General features: G+C 40.2%; 1 protein-coding gene across 27 annotated transcripts in view; it reads left to right on the plus strand.

Annotated features, from left to right (window-relative positions):
• MAGI1 (membrane associated guanylate kinase, WW and PDZ domain containing 1) overlaps window positions 1-16,277 on the plus strand; it is a 612,719-nt gene that overhangs the window by 532,433 nt on the left and 64,009 nt on the right. For all 27 annotated transcript variants that reach the window (XM_082344623.1, XM_082344625.1, XM_082344631.1 and 24 more), the window contains one exon: window positions 446-1,066. In XM_082344623.1, coding sequence (XP_082200749.1) covers window positions 446-1,066 — 621 coding nt within the window. The remainder of the gene's footprint in view (window positions 1-445; window positions 1,067-16,277) is intronic.

Below are 16,277 nucleotides of genomic sequence, written 5' to 3' on the forward strand. Positions count from 1 at the left end.
AGAAACTTGGCGAATGAACAAGGTTCCTGCACTAAGTAAATGCATTCCCTGGTATAAATGAAAAGCTTTGAATCATTTTAACTTTTCCCCATTTTGGGGAACTGTTAGGGTGCTGTTGAGTACAGTAAGGCAGTATCTACATACTAAAAATGTAGATCCATTTGAATAAATGAATTCTCAACTTGGTTTTTTATAGTGAGAATTTTTTTCAGAAGAAAGTTCCAGTGTTCTTTCAGTGATCATTATATTCTCATTAGCAGGGAAGACACTAGATGCTACAAAAATGCCTGATTAGCATAAAATAACTAATAGAAGCAGTCTCTTTGTGCTTTACGGTACTACCCCCAAACAGTTTCAGTTCAGCTTCGTATTGGTAAGATTTGATAGTATAAAATTGATATAACTTTTCTGGGCACTGTTTTTTTAACCGTCACCTCTTTTGCAGGAGATGTGATTGTGAGTGTGAACGACACCTGTGTTTTGGGACACACGCATGCACAAGTTGTGAAAATCTTCCAGTCCATTCCCATCGGTGCCAGCGTGGACCTTGAACTCTGCCGAGGTTATCCATTGCCTTTTGACCCAGATGACCCCAACACGAGTTTAGTGACCTCTGTGGCCATTTTGGATAAAGAGCCAATTATTGTGAATGGGCAAGAGACCTATGACTCGCCGGCTAGTCACAGTAGTAAAACAGGCAAAGTCAATGGCATGAAGGACGCCAGGCCAAGCAGCCCTGCAGATGTGGCTTCAAACGGTTCCCATGGTTACCCCAATGACACTGTCTCTTTGGCTTCCTCCATAGCCACTCAGCCAGAACTCATAACTGTTCATATAGTCAAAGGGCCAATGGGCTTTGGTTTTACTATTGCGGACAGTCCTGGGGGTGGCGGCCAAAGAGTGAAACAGATTGTCGACAGTCCAAGGTGCCGAGGCCTGAAGGAAGGGGATCTTATAGTGGAAGTTAATAAGAAGAACGTGCAAGCTCTGACTCACAACCAAGTTGTGGACATGCTGATCGAATGTCCAAAGGGAAGTGAGGTCACGTTGTTAGTGCAACGAGGAGGTATGTAGATTTATTATCTTTCATTGTTTTTAAACCCAAATCCATTGTTGTACTTACTGGTTATCAGGTAGCTATTTGGGGCTTTCTGAATGTCTGTTCCTTTAAGATCATTTTTATTTAAATATTGGGAAATGCCTTCAAAATGCCTTCTGATTTCTCTAAATGCTAACCTCTTTAGAATGAAGGTTGTGTTTACGCTTTATGTATTTACACAAAGGGACATGCAGCTACAGTGATACTGTTACTGAAAGTGGGGACTGGCTGCTTGCCACTCAAAAGCTCACAAAAAGGCAAGGTTGGTGGAAAGGGAAGTTTGTTTTATTTCAGAGGCAGGCAACCTGGGGGGAGGGTGGACTCATGTCCAAAGGCCAATTCCCCCCACAGCAGACAGTCAGTGGGCAAGAGTTTTTATAGCCCGAGGGCGAGGGTTACATGCAGAACAGCACAGTCAGCTCTGACAGTCATCTTGGAATTGGTCATGCAGTGGTCTGATCAGTGCCATCTTGACGGTTTCAGGTACAGTTAGTCTTCAGTTCCAGGGTCAGTTTGTTCCCATTTCTTTGAGACCAGTTCTCAGAATTGTGGCAGCTTCTGTCACGGCTGCAGTCTGGTCATCATGTAGTTAACTTCTTCCACCTGGTGTGGGTTTCAGTATCTACAGACCTGCTCGAAGGATACGGCTGTGAATGTTTAGCCCTTGAGAAGGAACTAAAGGTCCCTGACTTTGCTTAATGACTAAACTGTTACTATTTGGTTCTGTTTGACTGTTTTCCTTAGCTTTTGCATTTTCTCACTTCTCTGATTAAACTTATTCTTTAAGTAAAGTTTTTCTACAGACAAAAGGCAGGTGGAGGACATGGCGGGGAGAGGACCATAGGGTCCTGCTCTGTTTCAGTACCTTTAAATGTAAATCAGACTGTGCCTTTTAAAACCCATTAAGCTTTGAAAACCTTATCCTTTAAGTCTCCTGAACCTGGTCGACACAGTGTGCATGCAAAACGTGGCTCTCGGCCACTCTTCCAGCCTCATCTCACACTCCTCTCCCTTCCTCGCTGTGCTTGGCCACCTGGGTTCTTTTCTGTAGTGCCTTCACTACTCTAAGCCCTTCTGTCTCAGGGCCTTTGCACTTTCTGTTTCCACTGCTTGGAAGACTCTTTTCCCCAGCTCTTCACTTGGCTGGCTCGGCCTCATTCAGGGCTCCTGCTGAGAGAGGGCTTCTCTGATTACTTATCTAAAGTAGCCCCCAGCACTCCTATGTAATCTCTGCTGCATCACCCAATTTCTTAATAGCTTTTATCATGATCATTATTATCACAAGCCATTGTTTTGTATATTTACTTATTTTTCTTTGTTCCTCTCTCTTTTTCTTTTTTTTTTATTGGAGTATAGTTTTTAAAATTTTTATTGGAGTATAGTTGATTTACAGTGTTATGTCAGTTTCAGGCGTACCGCAAAGTGAATCTGTTATACATATACATATATTCACTCTTTTTTAGATTCTTTTCCCATATAGGTCATTACAGAGTATTGAGTAGAGTTCCCTGTGCTATACTGTAGGTCCTTATTGGTTATCTACTTTATATATAGTAGCCTGTATATGTCAATCCCAATCTTCCAATTTATCCCTCCCCCAACCTTACCCCCGGGAATCATAAGTTTATTTTCTACATCTGTAAATCTATTTCTGTTTTGTAGATAAGTTCATTTGTACCCTTTGTTTTTAGATTCCACATATCAGCGATATCATATGATATTTGTCTTTCTCTGACTTCACTCAGTGTGACAATCTCTAGGTCCATCCAAGTTGCTGCAAATGGCATTATTTCGTTCTTTGTAATGACTAATATTCCATTGTATATATGTACCACATCTTCTTTATCCATTCCTCTGTTGATGGGCATTTAGGTTGCTTCCGTGTCCTGGCTTTCGTAAATAGCACTGCAGTGAACATTGGGGTGCGTGTATCTTTTTGAATTATTGTTTTCTCCAGATATATGCCCAGGAGTGGGATTGCTGGATCAGATGGTAGCTCTATTTTTAGTTTTTTAAGGAACCTGCATACTGTTCTCCATAGTGGCTTTACCAGTTTACATTCCCACCAACAGTGTAAGAGGGTTCCCTTTACTCTCTCTTTTTCATTCGAATATAAGCTCCATAAATCCAGAGCCCACCTCTGCATGTTGACAGCTGTATCCCCAGTACTTAACACAGTACCCGACTCCCGCTAGGTGTTCATGAATGAATAGGTAATGAATGAATGAATGGATATGTGATTATTTATACTTGGCAGCAACAACGGCTCCATCAATCGTATTAAAAACATCTCAGCATACCCACATTTTAATGAAGGGGTTAAAGATCTCAGAGAAGTGGGGTATTCTAAATCCTGAGACAGTTGGCTTTCTTTCCCCTGCCAGCAACCCCCCACCTCTGCGCCCCCGGAACTCCCAGGACCTCACACTGAGAAACATTTTCCGCCTGTTGAAATGTCTTGCTCCTGGGTCTGTACTTGTGACTAATCTTGATTGATCACCTCCCACAATGGGCCTGAGTTTGGTCGTTTCCTTGACCCTTGCCAATAGGATGTGTTTCATGCACAGAGTATTCTGACCCTCTGAAAAGAGATCAGGACCCAGACTTTTATTTCCTCTCGGTTTCACTGAGACAGAAAAGCTTGTTTATGTCGCAACAGCCATGTCCTCGGGCTCTCGTGAAGCTGTGTGTCCTGTGATCAAAATGATTGGGGTTGTGGGAAGGAAATCCAAAATTCAGAACTCTCTGTGTGAATCACAATGCTCAGTCCACCCTTCTTGAACAGGTGTAAAACCCGTTTGCAGATTTTATTTTTTAAAAAGTTATTTCTACCAGTACAATTTTGAAGTTTCTTCTTGTACCTAGACCACTTGACTGCACAGATAATTTTGTTTTAAACAGTGACCAAGATGTAGTAGGAAGTGACTTGAGGTTAAGGATGAGGAGGAGAGGGTGGGGGTGGGGGATGATGGTACCTGGCACTTACAGACAAGTGAGCAGTTTACAAAGCACTTTTCAAACCTACGCACACCTCTCATGTCATTTTTACCACATCCCTGAAAAGGAAGCTACCAACCAACAGTAGGATTGAGAAGTTCACCTGGATTCTCTGGTTTCCAGTCTAGTGCTCTGCCCTACTTAACTCTGAACACCACTGATTTTTGCACAATTGCTGGTTTCAGTGGCCGGCAACTTGGAAACTTTTAAATAGTTCTTGGTACATCAGGGCATCTGTGATTCAGCCACTGCTCATTTGACATCACAAATCACCCTGCTCTCCTTCTTCATTTATTTGCTCCTTCGTTTCTTTTGTCATTTTGTTCAGTTTTTCTTTTCCATTCAGTTCACTTTTAAGGAGACCAAAAAGTAAAATCTTATTGTAATTTACTAACTTACAGTGGTTACTGGAGCCATATTGTAATGAATTTGCCCAAATTAGCAAACAACTCGTTATAAAAATATACCCCTTGATTTCAAATATGTTTACATTTTCTCTTCTTAATTCCTAAGACCTTCTTTTGGTTAACACCATTATATTTTATAACATTAAATTAATAAGATCCAGAATATATTGCCACATTAGTCAACATCTACATAGTTTATTCCAGAACCTGCGTAATTTAAAATCACTGTAACATCAGCAGTCTTTAAAATATGCCATATGCCTTATGTTTGATTTATGTGTCAGATAGAAAGTTTGTACATCTGCACTTGGCAAGCTAACACCAGCTACTATTAATCTTTCTAGAAAGCATATAAATGTATTTGTTTCTGCCATATATCAGTTACTTGAACTGGGGCTGGCATTTTAATCATTCCTCTTGTATGCTGGGGGTGTAAATGAGAAGGTTTGATGATCATTTAGGATAGCGGCTAGGTTAAATGAGAAAGTAAATGGCCACTGATTCTTTCTAATGAATCTTATTTCCATCATAACTCCTGGTAAGCAGATTGATAAACTCATTAAGTCTACACCTTTCTTGACTCTCAGGAATTCATATCTCAAAAGTGGGGCTTTCTATGCTTTAAAGAACTAGTCTTTTCTACTTTGGGGCAGAACTTAGCTACATTTGTATTTTGGTTTTCACTCTTAACTCCCAAGCTCATTTTTTATTTTTGTTCTGGTTGAAATCAGGTGCATTTTGGTTTTTAGCATTTTTTTTTTTTAAATCCCTCTCCCACCAATGGAAGTAAGCAGAGGTTGAAATATCATTTGTAAATTTCTAGAGACAGTTTCCTAGGTCAGGCTTGCGCTTGCTGGGCCTGTCTATCTATAGCCCTGGCAGCTGGGACCATTACCTATTTGTTTGCAAGTGTCTTCTTTATAAACATGTCCGTGCCTACGGATGTCACTCAAGTTCTTAAAGGGCAGCGCCTTCTTCCTGTGCCTGGCTGCCCATCTTCCCATGGTAAGTCCTTTCCTCCTTCTCCCTCTGCTGTCCAGTAAGGAGAATGCCTTTTATTTTTCTTAATTTTTCACATGGCATGTGCATTCAGACAGCCCATCACCTGACACCAGTGTGAGTCTAGAGGCTTTTTTAAGCGTTTGGAAAATCATGCTAGAAGGTGATTACTATTGTTTTGAATATTTTTTTTTGAATTTACAAAAGATGTAGAATTTGTTCCATAAAGCTTTTTTTACTTTAGAAGAGGGAGTGGGACTTCCCTGGTGGTCCAGTGGTTAAGACTTTGCCTTCCAATGCAGGGGGTACGAGTTGGATCCCTGGTCAGGGAGCTAAGATCCCACATGCCTCGCAGCCAAAAAACCAAAACATAAAACAGAAGCAATATTGTAACAAATTCAGACTTCCCTAGTGGCGCAGTGGTTGGGAGTACACCTGCCAATGCAGGGGACACGGGTTCGATCCCTGGTCTGGGAGAACCAAATAAATAAACAATTTTTTTTAAAGGGGATTATATTATATGTAGCATAACTACCTGTGCCCCCTGTGTATTTTGTATATTTGGCTAATTTATACCTAGTAGGAGGTATGACACTTGAAGATCTCATTTGGGGTGGAGTCAGAATACTCTGTTTTGAAAGACAATTTGGAATACTTTATGAAAGTGGAGAATGTGTGTTTTACTTTAGAGAGAAAAAGTGTACTGAGGAAAAAGCTGAACTAAAGGTTCCGGGAGCCCGCCTCCAGTTCAAACTGTGCCCATAGCTCCTCTGTGCCTCTGACTGGGTTACAGCTCTTGCCCTGAGACTCATTTCTTTATCCAAAAAAACGGATATTTTGCACTAGCTCATCTTTAGGGTGACCCCTGCTAACTCTAATTTTATGCCCCAAAATGGCCTCATTGATGTGTAGGGGAAAGACCACAAGATTGGAGAGTCAGACAATGCGAGTTTAAATTGCAACTCCTGCCTTTATTCCCTTTGTGACCTTAGGCAAGTCATCTGAAAAAAGGTAGCATCTGTGCCAATTCCTGACCTAGAAGCAAGTCACATGATACATCAGTGGTGTTTTACTGATATCCCCTAGTATCAGAAGCCACTGGGTATGGTGGGTTTCTTTTTTAAAAAAGAAAAAAACAAACTCTAGCGTGTACCTGCAGAAGTTTAATTTCAGTGCATGATGAGCAGGAACCTGTATTGTTTTTTTAAGAAGCTGCACTGGCAATGCTGATGTAAAATCAGAATTGCAGTCAGTTTCAGGCTTCTGCCCTTGTGGTCCCTTCTCATTCTGATTCTGTGACATATAACTTGAGAGTGAAATAAGTTTATAACTCAACAGTTATTTTCATTTCTAAGTAATTTCTTCTTTTAAAGTCCGATTTCTAAGCAACAGATTTCTCCGTCTTCCCTAAGATCCATTGCAGCTCCCAAATCTGACATTTTTCTACTTCCGAGGAGGATGGAAAGGAAGACTTGGTCTCAGAGATGCTTCTCTTGAGCACAGCTCTCCAGTGGCTTTTACTGATCGCAACAGAATTAGAAGTGGTGCTTTGTATACAGAGTGCTCTTGTCAGGGTACTAAGTAATTTTAGGATCTGAATATAAAGTAATGAAATGTTAGGATTCCTGGAGGGGAGGACTATATCCAACTCGCACTTCTGTATCCCTGGCACGTCATGGGGAACCTGGCATGTGGTAAGGTCTTAGTAAATACTAGCTGGATAAATTGAACTTTCTCTGCAAGTCACATTAGAAAATTAATTATATAGCTTTGTAGTCACTCTTCATAACTTCAGAAAGATAAAAAAGAGATGTTAAAAGGCAAAATGAAATATGAAAATCATGGTAGTGATAGTAATAATGTTACAATAGTCATTGATTACTTACTATGTACCAGGATTGTAACCATGGTACAAGCAATACATACATGTACACACAGGGGGAAATAAAACCTCACAACATCCCACTGTTGTGACCACGTTGGAACCATCCATTTGCAGTGTGATTCTGAATAGGACCCTGTGGGAAATGAAGGCAGTGATTAGTAGGAAAAAAAAAAAAAGTGAAGGAATTGCTTTTGTTGTAGGTGTTGAGATTCCACAGCTGAATTTGCTTAGTATAAAGCAAGAGAGAAATTTCTGGTTTAGTTGGGAAGCATGTATAAGACTCCTCCTTGCTTAAAGCATTTGTAATACATAAAAACATTAAACGCTTCTGCAATGTGCCAGGTGTAGTTGGTTCTAAACATTTTACATATCATAATTCAGGAGCCCTCTGAGGTGACTAAAACCTTACCTCCACTTTAGAGGAGAGGGTGCTGAGCCCCAGAGAAGCTCAGTGATTTACCCAGAATCACACAGCTGATTAATGCAAGCTAGGATTTGAACCCAGGAATTCTAGTTCCACAGACCGATCTCTTACCCACTATGCTAAGCAGCCTCCTGGCTTGTAGATGAAAAGCTCCAATACCGTTAAGGAGTACATCTTATACATAAAAGAATGAGTAAGGTCTGAAGTCCGTGGCAAATTAATGCCACTTAATTTTCATCCAAATTTACTGATGATAGTTCATTAAATCGTCATCGATCCACACAGGGAAAGCAATATCTATCTCATCATCCAAGCACATGATTAGCATTAGCTCTTCTTTGCGTGTGTTTTTCCCCATCTGAAATGATGCAAAACCATCATAATTAGAACTGCGCTGCCGGAGGGTTAAACCTGGGTGATCAGGTGCCTCTTTTCTCTTTGCCCTCTGGTCACGGACTGGAGAATGAATTGCAAATTGCACTGCTTAAGTGTTTGACTGCCAGAATCTCTTCAGTTGAGCTGCAGGGCCTCGGAAAGGAGAATTCAGGTTGCTGGCAGAGTGATATCCTAATAGTGGTGGGGTCTGTGTATTCACATCAGCACATGCCATCTATTCCCCCTCCTCTGTCATGTCATCCTCCCACCTCTTCCCCGGCCTCTGCCATCCATCATGTGGCACCTGGCCTTGCTGTGGCCTCGCAACAGGTCTCAAGCCTTCCTCTAGTCCGTTCTCGGGCTAGAGGGATTTAAAGTCAATTGGATGCAGTCACTGCTCATGTCAGGATGACGTCCCATCATTCAGAGTAAACTCCAAAGTCCTGTGTCACAGGCAAGCACTTGCTCTTTCTTCTGTGTATTTCCTGTCACAGAGAGCCACAGAGCTTTCTCACTCCTGTCCTTGAGGCGTCTGCTCAAAGGTCCTTTCCTTCAAGAAGCCTGCTCTGACCGCTCCGTAGAAAAGAAAACAGCGTCCACTGCCATCATGCTCTGCTCTGTCCTTCTTTCTCAGGCCATGGACCCTTCCTTGTGGTCTCTGTGAGAGTAGGGACTGGGTCTCAATCATTATTTGATCCCCACCGCCTAAAATCATGCCTGGCACATTGTAGGTCTTCAGAAAATCATCTATATTGAAGGAAAACTATGAATTAATGCAAGGCCCTTTGTTTTCATAAATGCTCATCATCCTTTAGAGAACTTTCTGGGGTGAGAGCTTGTCATTAGAGCTGGGGAAACAGGCAGCGGGAGATGGACCACCTGGAAAATCACACAGCATGAAGGTGAGACAGCCTGACTTCCAACCCAGGTTTGTTGGCCTGTAAAGCCCATGCCCTCTGTCACAGGCTGTTCTAAATGACAAGGAAAAAATGATACAAATAAACTTATATAGAAAACAGAAATAGACCCACAGACATAGAAAACAAACTCAAGGTTACCAAACACAACATTGTAAATCAACTCTACTTCAATAAAATAAATAAATAAATAAATAAATGACAAGGAAATGCATTTCATGGCAGTGGATCATGTTGGTCCAATTAAGCCTGTTCTCCAGGTCCAGTGCAGTAGTCGCTATCCACATGTGGCTATTTAATTAATTAAAGCTAAATACGATGTAAAATTTAGTCCAACTGCCCACGTTTCAAGAACCGAATAGCCACATGTGGCCAGTGGCTGCCATATTGGACAGTGCAGTTATAGAACCTTTCCACCCTCATAGAAAATGCTGTTGGACAGTGCTGCTCAAGAGAGTTTGATTATTTTGCCCTCAAAAGTGATATGTTTGGGACTTCCCTGGTGGCCCAGCGGTGAAAGACTTCGTGCTCCCAGTGCAGGGGGCCCGGGTTCGATCCCTGGTCAGGGAACTAGATCCTACATGCCGCAGCTAAGACCCAGCACAGCCAAATAAATAAACAAATATTAAAAAAAAAAAAGTGATATGTTGCATGGCCTTTATTTTACCCTTTCTCTTATATGCCTTTGATAGAAGAAAAATACGGAATTGAAGGCAACTTTATGGTTAATACATTTCTTTTTATACAGATAATGATAATAATAGGTCCTATTTATTAAATTCTTTCCATGTGTAGGTACTGCTCTAAGCTCTTTACATGTGTTAACTGGATGTTAGGGGGTCACAAGGAAGTGAGACTCAGAGAACATGAAAGACTTGTAAAGTCTTAGCACTTGGGCAACTTGCTCTGTCCTAATCCTCAGACAGCTCATCAACTTTTAATGGGGATTATAGGGCTTCCACCTGGCCAGGAAGCATCTCATCTTTAATCCTGGACTGATGTTAAGGAACTTAAATTATTTTATTATGTAAAGTATCTTTACTCTAAAAAGAAGAAGAAACTTTTTTTATGAATTTTATTTTATTTTTTTTAATACAGCAGGTTCTTATTAGTTATCCGTTTTATACATATTAGTGTATATATGTCAATCCAATCTCCCAATTCATCCCACCACCCCCCTCCACCACCCTGCTTTCCCCCCTTGGTGTCCATACATTTGTTCTCTACATCTGTGTCTCTATTTCTGCCTTGCAAACCGGTTCATCTGTACCATTTTTCTAGATTCCACACATATGCGTTAATAAACAATATTTGTTTTTCTCTTTCTGACTTACTTCACTCTGTATGACATTCTCTAGGTCCATCCATGTCTGTACAAATGACTCGATTTCGTTCCTTTTTATGGCTGAGTAATACTGCATTGTACCTATGTATCACATCTTCTTTATCCATTCGCCTGTCGATGGGCATTTAGGTTGCTTCCATGACCTGGCTATTGTAAATAGTGCTGCAATGAACATTGGGGTGCATGTGTCTTTTTGAATTATGGTTTCCTCTGGGTATATGCCCAGTAGTGGGATTGCTGGGTCATATGGTAGTTCTATTTTTAGTTTTTTAAGGAACCTCCATACTGCTCTCCATAGTGGCTGTATCAATTAACATTCCCATCAACAGTGCAAGAGGGTTCCCTTTTCTCCACACCCTCTTCAGCATTTGTTGTTTGTAGATTTTCTGATGATGGCCATTCTGACCAGTGTGAGGTGATACCTCATTGTAGTTTTGATTTGCGTTTTTCTAATAATTAGTGATGTTAAGTAGCTTTTCACGTGCCTCTTGTCCATCTGTATGTCTTCTTTGGAGAAATGTCTATTTAGGTCTTCTGCCCATTTTTTGATTGGGTTGTTTGTTTTTTTAATATTGAGCTGCATGAGCTGTTTATATGTTTTGGAGATTAATCTTTTGTCTGTCGATTCATTTGCAAATATTTTCTCCAATTCTGAGGGTTGTCTTTTCATCTTGTTTATAGTTTCCTTTGCTGTGCAAAAGGTTTTAAGTTTCACTAGGTCCCATTTGTTTATTTTTGTTTTTATTTCCATTACTCTAGGAGGTTGGTCAAAAAAGATCTTGCTGTGATTTATGTCAAAGAGTGTTCTTCCTATGTTTTCCTCTAAGAGATTTATAGTGTCTGGCCTTACATTTAGGTCTGTAATCCATTTTGAGTTTATTTTTGTGTATGGTGTTAGGGAGTGTTCTAATTTCATTCTTTTACATGTAGCTGTCCAGTTTTCCCAGCACTACTTATTGAAGAGTCTGTCTTTTCTCCATTGTATATCCTTGCCTCCTTGGTCATAGATTAGTTGACCATAGGTGCGTGGGTTTATCTCTGGGCTTTCTATCCTGTTCCATTGATCTATATTTCTGTTTTTGTGCCGGTACCATATTGTCTTGATTACTATAGCTTTGTAGTATAGTCTGAAGTCAGGGAGTCTGATTCCTCCAGCTCCGTTTTTTTCCCTCAAGATTGCTTTGGCTATTTGGGGTCTTTTGTGTCTCCATACAAATTGTAAGATTTTTTATTTTAGTAATTTGATAGGGATGGCATTGAATCTGTAGATTGCTTTGGGTAGTATAGCCATTTTCACAATATTGATTCTCCCAATCCAAGAACATGGTATATTTCTCCATCTGTTTATGTCATCTTTGATTTCTTTCATCAGCATCTTATAGTTTTCTGAGTACAAGTCTTTTGCCTCCTCAGGTAGGTTTATTCCTAAGTATTTTATTCTTTTTGTTGCAGTGGTGAATGGGATTGTTTCCTTAATTTCTCTTTCTGATCTTTCATTGTTAGTGTATAGGAATGCAAGAGATTTCTGTGCATTAATTTTGTATCCTGCAACTTTACCAGATTCATTGATGAGCTCTAGTAGTTTTCTGGTAGCATCTTTAGGATTCTCTATGTATAGTACCATGTCATCTGCAAACAGTGACAATTTTACTTCTTCTTTTCCATTTTGAATTCCTTTTATTTCTTTTTCTTCTCTGAGTGCCATGGCTAGGACTTCCAAAACTATGTTGAATAATAGCGGTGAGAGTGGCCAGTCTTGTCTTGTTCCTGATCTTAGAAGAAATGCTTTCAGTTTTTCACCAGTGAGAATGATGTTTGCTGTGGGTTTATTGTCTATGGTCTTTATTATGTTGAGGTAGGTTCCATCTATGCCCACTTTCTGGAGAGTTTTTATCGTAAATGGGTGTTGAATTTTGTCAGAAGCTTTTTCTGCATCTATTGAGATGATCATATGATTTTTATTCTTCAGTTTGTTAATATGGTGTATCACATTGATTGATTTGCATTTATTGAAGAATCCTTGCCTCCCTGGGATAAATCCCACTTGATCATTGTGTATGGTCCTTTTAATGTGTTGTTGGATTCTATTTGCTAGTATTTTGTTGAGGATTTTTGCATCTGTGTTCATCAGTGATATTGGTCTGTAATTTTCCTTTTTTTGTAGTGTCTCTGTCTGGTTTTGGTAACAGGGTGATGGTGGCCTCGTAGAATGAGTTTGGGAGTGTTCCTTTCTCTGCAATTTTTTGGAAGAGTTTGAGAAAGATGGGTGTTAGCTTTTCTCTAAATGTGTGATAGAATTCACCTGTAAAGCCATCTGGTCCTGGACTTTTGTTTGCTGGAAGATTTTTAACCGGTTTCAATTTCATTACTTGTGATTGGTCTGTCCATATTTTCTATTTCCTCCTGGTTCAGTCTTGGAAGGTTATACCTTTCTAAGAATTTGTCCACTTCTTCCAGGTTGTGCATTTTATTGGCATAGAGTTGCTTGTAGTAGTCTCTTAGGATGCTTTGTATTTCTGCGGTGTCTGTTGTAACTTCTCCTGTTTCATTCCTAATTTTATTAATTTGAGTCCTTTCCCTCTTTTTTTTTTTGGATGAGTCTGGCTAAAGGTTTATCAATTCTGTTTATCTTCTCAAATAGCCAGCTTTTAGTTTTATTGATCTTTGCTCTTGTTTTCTTTGTTTCTATTTCATTTATTTCTGCTCCGATCTTTATGATTTCTTTACTTCTACTAACTTTGGGTTTTGTTTGTTCTTCTTCCTCTAGTTCCTTTAGGTGTAAGGTTAGATTGTTTATTTGAGATTTTTCTTGTTTCTTGAGGTAGGCTTGTATTGCTATAAACTTCCCTCTTAGAACTGCTTTTGCTACATCCCATAGGTTTTGGATCGTCGTGTTTTCATTGTCATTTGTCTCTTGGTATTTTTTTATTTCTTCAGTGATCTCTTGGTTATTTAGTAATGTGTAGTTTAGCCTCCATGTGTTTGTGTTTTTTACATTTTTTCCCCTGTGATTTATTTCTAATCTCATAGCATTGTGGTCAGAAAAGATGCTTGATATGATTTCAATTTTCCTAAATTTACTGAGGCTTGATTTGTGACCCAAGATGTAATCTATCCTGGAGAATGTTCCATGTGCACTTGAGAAGAAAGTGTGTGGAATGTCCTATAAATATCAGTTAAATCTATCAGGTCTGTTGTGTCATTTAAAGCTTGTGTTTCCTTATTAATTTTCTGTCTGGATGATCTGTCCATTGGTGTAAGTGAGGTGTTATAAAGTCCTCCACTGTTAGTGTGTTACTGTCGATTTCCTCTTTTATAGCTATTAGCATTTGCCTTATGTATTGAGGTGCTCCTATGTTGAGTGCATATGTATTTATAATTGTTATATCTTCTTCTTGGATTGATCCCTTGATCATTATGTAGTGTCCTTCCGTGTCTCTTGTAACACTCTTTATTTTAAAGCCTATTTTATCTGATATGAATATTAATACTACAGCTTTCTTTTGATTTCCATTTGCATAGAATATCTTTTTCCCTCTCCTCACTTTCAGTCTGTTTGTGTCTCTAGGTCTGAAGTGGGTCTCTTGTAGACAGTATATATATGGGTCTTGTTTTTGTATCCATTCAGTGAGCCTGTGTCTTTTGGTTGGAGCATTTAATCCGTTCACATTTAAGGTAATTATCAATATGTATGTTCCTATTACCATTTTCTTAATTGTTTTGGGTTTGTTTTTGTAGGTCCTTGTCTTCTCTTGTGTTTCCCACTTAGAGAAGTTCCTTTAGCATTTGTTGTAGAGGTGGTTTGGTGGTGCTGAATTCTCTTAGCTTTTGCTTGTCTGTAAAGCTTTTGATTTCTCCGTCGAATCTGAATGAGATCCTTGCCGGATAGAGTAATCTTGGTTGTAAGTTCTTCCCTTTTGTCACTTTAAATATATCATGCCACTCCTTTCTGGCTTGTAGAGTTTCTGCTGAGAAATCAGCTGTTAACATTATGGGAGTTCCCTTGTATGTTATTTGTCATTTTTCCCTTGTTGCTTTTGATAATTTTTCTTTGTCTTTGATTTTTGTCAGTTTGATTACCGTGTGTCTCGGCGTGTTTCTCCTTGGGTTTATCCTGCCTGGGACTCTCTGCGCTTCCTGGACTTGGTGGCTATTTCCTTTCCCATGTTAGGGAAGTTTTCGACTATTAATCTCTTCAAACATTTTTGTCAGGTCCTTTCTATCTCTCTTCTCCTTCTGGGACACCTATAATGCAAACGTTCGTGCGTTTAATGTTGTCCTGGAGGTCTCTTAGGCTGTCTTCATTTCTTTTCATTCTTTTTTCTTTATTCTGTTCCATGGCAATGAATTCCACCATTCTGTATTCCAGGTCACTTATCCATTCTTCTGCCTCAGTTATTCTGCTATTGATTCCTTCTAGTGTAGTTTTCATTTCAGTTATTGTATTGTTCATCTCTGTTTGTTTGTTCTTTAATTCTTCTAGGTCTTTGTTAAACATTTCTTGCATCTTCTCGATCTTTGCCTCCATTCTTATTCCGAGGTCCTGGATCATCTTCACTATCGTTATTCTGAATTCTTTTTCTGGAAGGTTGCCTATCTCCACTTCATTTAGTCGTTTTCCTGGGGTTTTATCTTGTTCCTTCATCTGGTACACAGTCCTCTGACTTTTCATTTTGTCCATCTTTCTGTGAGTGTGGTTTTTGTTCCACAGGCTGCAGGATTGTATTCTTCTTGCTTCTGTTGTCTGCCCTCTGGTGGATGAGGCTATCTAAGAGGCTTGTGCAAGCTTCCTGATGGGAGGGACTGGTGGTGGATAGAGCTGGGTGTTGCTCTGGTGGGCAGAGCTCAGTAAAACTTTAATCAGCTTGTCTGCTGTTGGGTGGGGCTGAGTTCTCTCCCTGTTGGTTGTTTGGCCTGAGGTGACCCAGCCCTGGAGGCTACAGGCTCTTTGATGGGGCTAATGGCGGACTCTGGGAGGGCTCATGCCGAGGAGTACTTCCCAGAACTTCTGCTGCCAGTGTCCTTGTCCCTGCAGTGAGCCACAGCCGCCCCCTGCCTCTTCAGGAGACCTTCCAAAACTAGCAGGTAGGTCTGGTTCAGTCTCTTATAAGGTCACTGCTCCTTCCCCCTGGGTCCTGATGCACACACTACTTTGTGTGTGCCCTGCAAGAGTGGAGTCTCTGTTTCCCCCAGTCCTGTTGAAGTCCTGCAATCAAATCCCGCTAGCTTTCAAAGTCTGATTCTCTGGGAATTCCTTGTCCCATTGCCGGACCCCCAAGTTGGGAAGCCTGATGTGAGGCTCAGAATCTTCACTCCGGTGGGTGGACTTCTGTGGTATAAGTGTTCTCCAGTTTGTGACTCACCCACCCAGTGATTATGGGATTTGACTTTATTGTGATTGTGCCCCTCCTACTGTCTCACTGCAGCTTCTCCTTTGTGTTTGGATGTGGGGTATCTTTTTCTGGTGAGTTCCAGTGTCTTCCTGTTGATGATTATTCAGCAGTTAGTTGTGATTCCGGTGCTCTTGCAAGAGGGAGTGAGCGCACGTCCTTCTACTCTGCCATCTTGAACCAATCTCCAAAAGAGGAAGAAACTTTAACGCAAGAAAAATTCACCTTAAATTCTTATATATAAAATAATATATAATCTGCTGCATGAGCATCAGCAATTTACAGTTTGTCAGACCTCTATTTAAAAAGGAAGATGTGGAAGTTTTCTTGGTATATTTATGTGATTCAGTATCTCAAACATTGACCTCCGTGCTTACCTGTGGTACTTGGTTTTTCTAGTAATTTTGGAAGTCGAGTCCTCTTGTCAAATCTAGTGTAC

Source organism: Balaenoptera borealis (genome assembly GCF_965194805.1).
Source record: "Balaenoptera borealis genome assembly, chromosome: 12".
NCBI classification, from domain to species: Eukaryota; Metazoa; Chordata; class Mammalia; order Artiodactyla; family Balaenopteridae; genus Balaenoptera; species Balaenoptera borealis.